Consider the following 9,068-nt stretch of genomic DNA (forward strand, 5'->3'; position numbering starts at 1 on the left):
GATGGGAAGTAGGACCAATAAAGAATGGAAGCTCGGTCTCCGGTCTGTGAAGATTTCGTCTTTTATTTCCTATCCCCCTTCTCTACCCTCCCCTGTAGGCGACGCGTTCGCATTGGGTGTACTTGCTGTTGTACTTGTAGCCCACGGGGCAGCTCGTCTCCTTCGTCCAGGCCTGGGCTATCATTCCGAAGAGGCACAGAACGATGATTAGGGGTATATTCTGGAACATGGCTTCGAGCGAACTGTGATCTACGGAAGGTGGCACAAGCGGAACCGAAAGGTCTACAGAAATCGATTTCAGGGTTTGGGGGGGGCGGGGGGCCTTACTTTACTTCCCTGCCTTGTAGGCAATGCGTTCGCACTGGGAGAATCTGTTGTATTTGAAGCCATGCGGGCAGCTCGCTTGCTTCGGTCGTTTCATGGACACGCAGCTCATGGTTGCTTTGTTGTAGACCATATTCTTGCCACACTCCAGATAGAAGGAGTCCTGCCCCAACGCCAGAGAGCAAAGCATACCGAGGGCGCACAGTAAGATGGTCAGATTCATGGCTTCCAACGGGCTCTCTCTGGAGAGCTCTTACCTCTTACCCAAGCGGAACCAACACTAGTTCTTTAAGCTCTTTAAATATACAATCTGTAGACGTATCCAACTAATTCTCCTCCCCCCCCCACCACCACCAAATTTTCTTCGTTTCAGGTACGTTCGCTTCGCTGATTTGTCGCCAAATGAGGAGAGGAGGACCCTGGCCAAAACAAATGTCACGTGAGCCACACACACACACACACACACACACACACAGAGAGAACACTTGTTTCCGCTTACACCTCGCCACGAGTTTTTGTTTTGCTGATTTGGCAAGCATTTTTTTGTTTTGTTGGCGCCATGAAGGAGGCGAAAGGGAAGGGTATCCAGAGGATGGCTTCCTTCTTGGTTACTTTTTTTTTGCTGCACTCGATCCGTGATTTTGAAGGCCGAAATCACGTAAGCCCAGCCCCTGCCGTCTATGCTTTGCTCTGATTACAAAAACCCAGCAACAGCAGCAACTTCGCATGCCACATCCTGTCGCCAACTTTGTTTTAAGTGAAAATTGAGCCACTGTCCAAAGGCTTTTTATTCGGTGATTGCTGGAATGGCCCTCAGTCAAAGCAAACCAAGAGTCTACGTGACACCAAGTGAATGGAAGAGCGGAAAAACAGTGGGCTTCCTGCCCGCCCCCGAGAGGATGAACCGTCGAAAGGCCACGCCCTAAAACACGCTGTTTATTGAGCAGATCTCACGAGTAGACATTGTCTAAAGACTGGCAAAAGCGACCTTCAATGGACTTAATCCTTGCTGGTCTGATCACCACTGGAACCGGAACTGGAACTGCAGCTGCAGACTTTCTCTGTTTGGACTTCCTGCTGAACTTTCACCGGAGCCTGCTCGTCGGATCCTCGCGGCGGATGCACCTCGCGGCACACGTTGCAAACGGACCTAGAGCCAGCCTCGTGGTCTTTCCTGAACTGAGGATTGAGGTACCAGACCTTCGCCTTCGTATAGGCCCTTTTTCCTTCGGGCGGCATGCGACAAATGCGTCGCAGGAGGCTTGAACTGAGGACTTGCCCTGGCTTCCTGCCTTGGATCCTCTTGCTCGACCTTCGCGATGGGGTGGCAGGGGCATCCACCTGGATATCTCTAGTCCGTCAGTATGCCATCGATTGTTGCATGCTACTCACCCGTTTCCTAGTGCCGCTTCTGGTCATGAGTTAATTTTTCAAAGCCCCAAAAAATTTTGAAAATTAAAAAAATTAAATAAAAAAAAACAACTTAAATTTTTTACGGTACTTTTTAGGGAAATATCTACAATAAATAGATTTTCACGAGGCTCAAAAGAATAAATACTGTGGAATAAATAGAAAATCTCAAGGCCTAGTCGATCTACAAATTTCAGGTTTCTTGATTCTTAAATTGTAAAAAAAAATGTCCCGTTACACTATAAAGCCCGGTACACCGAGAGAAAAAAAAACACTGAGATTCGATTGGTTTCAGGGGAGATAATTTATAGCAATATTTTTGAAAGGAGCGTGGAACTTTTTTAAAGTACTTTAAAAATAATATGCAAATATAAATAAATAAATATATAAAATATAAATATAAATTAATTTTTTATTTAATTTAAATATTTTTATATTTTGATTATAAATATTTATATTTATTTTTAAATGTTTTATATTTTGATTATTAAAAAGGGGATATAATTTATAGCAACGAGAGTGACATTTGTTTAATGTACTTTAAAACTAAATAGGAAAATATTTTATTTAAAAATTTTCCCTATTTCAAATAAATCAACTTCATAATAAAATTAATTTTTTGTATACATATTTTGATTAAAAATATTTCCAGCAAATTTAACATATTGTATTTATTTTAAAGTTTTTTATATTTTGATTATAAAAATAAAAGACTTTTTAATACATTTACATACATACATATGTATTTCTTTATTTTTTTTATATACATATATTTTTGTATTTTTTTATGTATTTATTTATTTATTTGTTACTTATTTATTTTGTTATGTATTTACTTATGTTTTTTAAATTTATTTTTGTTTAATGTATTTATTTATCTATTTAATTTCTCTATGCTTTTATTCAAAAACCGAGTATTTATTGTAAAATATGGTCGTATCTCTTTTTGCTGTGCCATTTTTCTCTCAGTGTAGGCACTCAATATTCGATTGCAATATCGCTCCACACAAAAGTAGATCCAATCCATCTTGATTGATTCTGCACTCTGGATCTGATCGTATCTTCGTGATGGCGGATGACACGGAGTATCCCGACCTGAGACTCCCGGCTGTTGACAACACTTTTTGGGGGGCCCAAAGGCGCGGTCTTAAGTGGTATCTCAGTTGCAACTTCCCTCCTCCCCCTCTGACCCCCACCCTACTCTTATTGACTTTGAAGCTGTTTACTTTTGCCAGGCGCTGTTTGACTTTGAGCTTGCAGCAGTCCTGGCCCGTACAGGGGTGTGGCATCAGCTGGGAAGGACGAAAGAGGGGGAGGGGGGGAAATGTTTTATGCTGTGCACGGTGGAAATTCACATAATTGCAGTTGAAACTCGACAAACAACAGTAGCGGAGCAGAGCGGAGCAGAGCAGAGCGTAAATAGAAATCGCAGAGTCAACAGAAAAATCGGTAGAGGGAAAAATGGAAAGGAATCCTCCTGGCAAAAAAGGAAAATAAAAATAAAAATAAAACCTATGAAGGAAGGAGTGCAATCGGATGGCGGACGATGGAATGGAGTCGCCACAACAACGAAAACAAACAAACAAACTAACCTTTGACCCAGGATGGCCATCGCCATCGCCATCGCTGTCGTTGCTGTTGCTGCTGCTGTCGTCCACTTCAGGTGCGCCAAGTAATTGCAACTGAAACTGAAACTTGGCCAAGTTGCCAGCAAAACGGATTGCAACTAAAATTGGAGCCGAAGCTGGCAGCAGGAAGGAGCAGGGGGGTAGCAGGAAGGAGCAGGGGGTAGCAGGGGGTAGCAGCATGCAGGACATGCAGCGAGTGCGACACAAAAGCGTTTCAATGCAGGTCGTTGCGGCTAAATTAAAAGAAATCAACGCAGGTTGATCGGCGGCAGGGGCAGTGGCTGCCAGGGGCCGCCAGGGTTGCCAACGTAAAGCAAAGATAATGAACAGGACAAAGCCAAAGCGTGCAACGGAAAGACACACCAGCAGCAGCCGCGTCCAGTCCGCTGTTGTTTTTAATTAAAATCTTTAAGCTTCTGTTGATTATTAATTATAATGCCACGGAAACTGAGCCACCCTCGCGCGGGGCAGGTCAAGGAAAGTGTCTATTTCTGTAACTGAAAGTCGTCAAATGGCCTTCAAAAGTGTACAAAGAACGGACTCCAGCGAACCATTAAGCCATTCCAATTTTGTGTGGAAACCGGGGCCATTCATCGATTGAGTGTTGGCCAAGTTGGGGGCAAAGGAATGGTGCTACAAGGCCCTTATAGGGACTGGCCCACAAAACGGGGCTTTTGAAACAAACAAAAACCTTTTTTTAGACATATTTTGATCCAGAAATGAAATATTTGACCCCCCAGAGAGGTTTCCTTTACCTCCCTAATGGGTGTCTCTTTTTCCACAAGAAAAACAGGTTAATATTAAGCCGCTTTTAAATGGGTGTGTTTCATCTAAAATTTTGTGTGTTTTTTGGACTAGAATTTGCAGCAAAATTTTCCAAAATGGAATTTCACTCAATTTGAAAAGATTTCTGTATATTTTAGGCCCGCAAGAACCTGTGGGCCAACTAATTTCATCAATTTGTCAAAAGAAACGGAAATACAGGGGCGGAGAGGCCAGCATCAACAAGCCAAAATCCAAACATAAATAAATCGCCAAGTGTCCGCCGGATAGGCAAACAAACAAACAAACAACACACACAGACGGACGAACGGACGGACAGGCAAACAAACAAACAAACAAACAGTGGGACAACACCTGCCCCAGACTGTGCCCCCTGGCTGCTGGCTGCCTCTGCTGCTACTCTCTTAAGCTGCCAAATCCGACAATTAAATTATTGCATGACAAAACAGGCACCGCAAAATATTCAAAACTCGCCGAAAACAGGATGTAAACGGCAACGAGGACAACCACAAAAAGAAGTTGGAAAAACAAAGGCGGGGGGTGGGGGGGGAGAAGTGGGGAAAAACCTCAAAATACACAAACACAAACACCCCGCCCATACGCGAGGGGGTGTGGGGCAACAACAACTAATCAAACAACAACAGGGGGGGGGGGGGAACACAACACAAATTCATCTTTCAGTGTGGAAAAAAGTCACCCAATACGCCCACCCACACACCCCCACACCCACACCCAAAGAAAAAAAGAGAGGAAAAACTTTTGGCACAGCAAAAAGGAGCTCCCCCTCCGCCCAGCCGCCCCCTCCGTCCATCCATCCGCTGATAGAGCAGACAGCGCATATAGCTGGTGGCAATAATTTGAAATTCGATTACCATAACCAAGTACTCGGAAAACACAAACAGAGATCGCAGGCAGGACACAAACACACACACACACACGGCAGCAGGAGTACCCCTAACCAGCAGAAAAAACACAGGAAAGGAGACACTGAGAGGGGGGGAGAGGGAAGAGTGAGAGATGGCCTGTCCGCTGCCAGAGGCGAAAAACTGCAAATGGCGAAAACGTTCGCTAAAAGGTCGCCCACATCAGACTGGAAATCGCACGAAAAAAAACGGGAAAAAAACCCCAAAAAATGTTAAAAATATAGCTTAGATATGGCGACATTAGGACACCCTATAGACACACCCTCAGGACCCTAAAAAAGGGGGGAAACCAGGGGAAAATGATCCTATTCGAGGCAGGAGGGGATGTGCCCAGCCTCTGAAAAGAAAACGTTAATGGATCGGACATTCTATCTATCCCCTGGCCCTATACCCTTGCTGTACAGGGTATAAGCACGAGTGAAAAGATACTGCCAACACACACACACGGGCAAAAGAAACAAAAAAAAAAAAAGCGTGTGGCCAAAAAGCCAAAACGTGAATATATCAGAATTTTGAGCAAACAAGTCGGACCGACCGCACCGCTACAACAACAACAACAACAAGAAAATCCTTTGTGGATGCCAGCCAACTATGCGAGTGTGTGTGTGCAAGAAGAGGATATCCTTGCCAGAGAAGACAGAGAAAGAGTGACTGAGTCCTCAAGAAAAAAACTGTCCATGGTCCATGGAGTATCTAGTCGTGGCCGTCACAGGTTTGAGAAAAAAACAAGGGGGTAGCCCTTCCTTCTACCAAAAATATTAAGGAATATGTAGTTGAAATGGATCCTGATTCTAGAACCAGGCACTGAGGCTTCTCCACTAAGCCCTGCTGGCACTCAGTAGGAAGCATCTCTAAAGCAAGACTTTATCGGCCTCTTTCTTTCATGAAAATGGTACCATTAGATGTGGAGGCAGATGACGCCTTGATTCGATGGACTGAGAGGTGGCTGGTGGACTGAGAGCTGGGACTGTGTTAGTGGCAGGAGGAGCTCAACTTTCGAGCAAAGTTGCCTTCCAAGGCAAACAAATACCAATGTCCCAGGATGCCACAATCCCAAGGTGTCATATCATGGACTATTTGCTCTATTTCCTCGCAAATCCTGGCCAGACTGGAGGGGTAGAAAAGCCTATTTTTTGTTCGGAAATGATTTCAGAAGAAAGCCAAGCACAACTTTCCACTTAGGTGAAGTCTTGCCATGTCGAATGGCTAGTTAAAACATTCATTGATTCATGGGCAACAGTACTAGCCTTTGAGTGTCTCACAGGATGATTCTGCACACAGGATAATAGTCGTATTAAGTACTATACATGCCCCGTTTGTGAAGTCCTGGGCACGCCCTTGTAGGAAACATTTACTGTAGCCAAATCATGTATTAAGAATCGATTTCCCGATCGCACCTGCCACATGCCACTGCCATTCGCGGCGCCCCGCCGTCAGACCAATTTCAATTACAGCCAATTAGGCGAGAAAGCGGCTTCAGACAAAGAAAGAACTTCACTTCACGAATTGCAACAAAAAGCCAGAAGATGCCACACACACACACACACACATGGAAGACTGAGTTGCACCTTAAGCAGGGAAAACTTTTCAACTTGCGAGTCTACGTCTCCGCTTGCTCCTCCCCCGCCATCGAATGCGCCGAAAATGTTAAAACAAACAAACAAATAAATTAGTGTTCAATCAGCGTAATTTCTTCGACTCTGCAGTCAGACTGCCATGCCTCGTGCCGCGTGCCGCGTGCCCCCTGGCAGCCCTTTGTCTCTGGGGTTTCGTGGTGCGGCTTGCAGCAGGGACTGTTGTGGGTGGGAGAACTTTAAGCAGGGGTTTGGGGGGGGTGTGGGCAGGAGAAGTGAGAAGGAATAAAGTATTAGGTGGTGGCAGGAGGCAGGAGGAGGTGCCAACAATCGAAATTATCGGTAATTTGCTTAATTTGAATTCGAAAGACAACGAAATAGAAGGTGCAAGTCAGGGTCTGGTTATGTCTAGAGAGACCTACGTAAAAGGTGAACGGATTACCATGAATAGTACTTCAATTAGTTCTGTCTTATTTCATCATAATTTTCCTTGTTTAATGCTCTTGATAAATTTCCCAACTTCTTATTCGTTGAAAGTGGGAACACTTTGGCCTGAGTCCAGTCCAGGCGCTCTCTTCCACTCAAGAGCAAACCCGCGAGCAAACCGCTCAATGTTTGAGAGAGTTTAGGGGGGCCCACCATGTGAGTCAACCTCTGACAGCACCCACGCATTGCCTCTCTCTCTCTCTCTCTCTCTCTCTCCATTGGGGATCCCAGCTGTTGGCGCTCTTTGCAAAGAGAGCCGACGCCGCCGCTGACTCAGAAGATGGCAACGTCATCGTCGCTGTCGCCGTTGCCGCCGCTGGATGGATGATCTGATCTGGAATTCTGATCTTTCCCGCTCTCCCAGCACTCCCACTCTCTTGGCCTGGGCTGTGTAACTGGAAACTGGTTTCTCTGCCGCTGCTTTTTTGGCCACGGATCTACGTGACTTTTGCTTTATTTATGCCAATTTACGAGCAAATGCATTAGCCGGTCTCTTGCCGATCGCGTGCTCCCGATGCGATGATCTTGTTCTTGGCATTCGCCGTTATTTCTAATTAGATTAGGGTGGGACTTCCCTGGTTCTACCTCTCTCTCCCTCTCTCTCTCCCACTCTCTATGTGTGTACTCATCTCACTCTCGCTCGCGGGGCCAAGTTCTTTGGATAGGAGCCAATCCCCAGGCCTGGCTTTTGTTTTCCCAAGATCTCTTTGTCTGAAAGCGACCTCCTTTTCCTTTTCTTTCAATGCTGCTTGCTGGCCACAAACACACCCTGCCGCAGCCCATGCCCCCTTCCCCCTTCCCACTTCCCCCTGCCCCTGCTGAAAGCCTTGAAACACGTTCTCTCTCTCTCGAATCGGATTGAAACGGAACGAAACCCTGGAGGAACAGGCGCAAAAGGTGTAGCAGAAACGAGAAGCAAACCCGTTTCCATGGGCCGGCTGGCTCCCCCAAAACGAGGGGTCCCCCAGCATCCAGCGATCACACACCCTCCCCCCCTCTACACCACACCACAGCATCCAAATCTCACTTCCAGTTCCAGTTCCAATTCCAATTCCAATTCCCAAACTTCTGCTTTGGTCAGCAGCAGCTGAGACGACGGCGTCTGCGCAACTTTTGATTTTGCCTGGAACCGGTTTCGGTCCGCCAGATCGACAGACCGCCAGACCGACAGACCGTCGCTTTGTACTAGTACGAGTGCGAGTATCTTTCGGTTTGCATTTGTATCTGTATCTGAGGCAGACGCAAGCTGCCCACAAGGCTGAGGCAGCGTCTATAAATGTGTTGTTAAAGATGTTTTCAAGATGGTTCAGTGGGCGTCTTTGGTACAGAGAGAAAGATGTCATTCGGCGATAGCAGACATCCCAGCCAGCCATCCATCCATCCATCCGTCCATAAAGTTAAAGTCGTAGATATCTTTTATCGGAGTACTTACAGCACAGCAGCTCTTCGTTTGGATAATGACCTCTAGAAGGTCACTTTTGAGGGCCTGAGGGCCACCAACTGTAGAGTTTCCTGGCCAGGGCCTTGGGCAACATCCTCAAGAAGAAATATATTACTCGGAATACTTATTCCGAAATGTTTTTTATGCAAAAATTACAATGCAAACCTCCTAAAAGGTTTTCAATAAGATTACATTCATAAAGGCCACAAAATATTGCTTGTAATCCCATTTTTTGTGTTTAATGGATTGCCTCCACTCTTGAGGGGCACCTATCATTACGAACCTTTCACTTGCCCCAGAGGCAAGCACCGCACAGTGCCCCCCCTCCTTCGTTGAATGTGGTCTCGGATCACTCACGAAAACTCCGTTTTCGAATCGTTTATAAATAGTGCACACAAAAACAAACACACAGCGACTTCTAATATCTAATAATAGAGGGGGGGGGACTGGTCTGGAGTGGAATATATATAGAAACATTGCGGGGGCGTTTCTCGATCTC

General features: G+C 45.7%; 1 protein-coding gene across 2 annotated transcripts; it reads right to left on the reverse strand.

Annotated features, from left to right (window-relative positions):
* Window positions 1–1,244: 1,244 nt before the first annotated feature.
* Window positions 1,245–1,798, reverse strand: LOC6592920. Of its 2 annotated transcripts, none has more exons than XM_026985703.1 (2): window positions 1,717–1,798; window positions 1,245–1,665 (listed from the first exon to the last, which is right to left on the reverse strand). In XM_026985703.1, the coding sequence occupies exons 1-2, from the start codon at window positions 1,741–1,743 to the stop codon at window positions 1,324–1,326; spliced, it is 369 nt and encodes a 122-aa protein (XP_026841504.1). In that variant the 5' UTR covers window positions 1,744–1,798; the 3' UTR covers window positions 1,245–1,323. The 2 variants fall into 2 exon arrangements, with proteins under 2 accessions (XP_026841504.1, XP_026841505.1); XM_026985704.1 differs by having other exon boundaries at window positions 1,245–1,636; window positions 1,717–1,779.
* Window positions 1,799–9,068: the final 7,270 nt, after the last annotated feature.

Source organism: Drosophila persimilis, unplaced genomic scaffold (assembly GCF_003286085.1).
Source record: "Drosophila persimilis strain 14011-0111.01,24,50 unplaced genomic scaffold, DperRS2 tig00000002-arrow-pilon, whole genome shotgun sequence".
NCBI classification, from domain to species: Eukaryota; Metazoa; Arthropoda; class Insecta; order Diptera; family Drosophilidae; genus Drosophila; species Drosophila persimilis.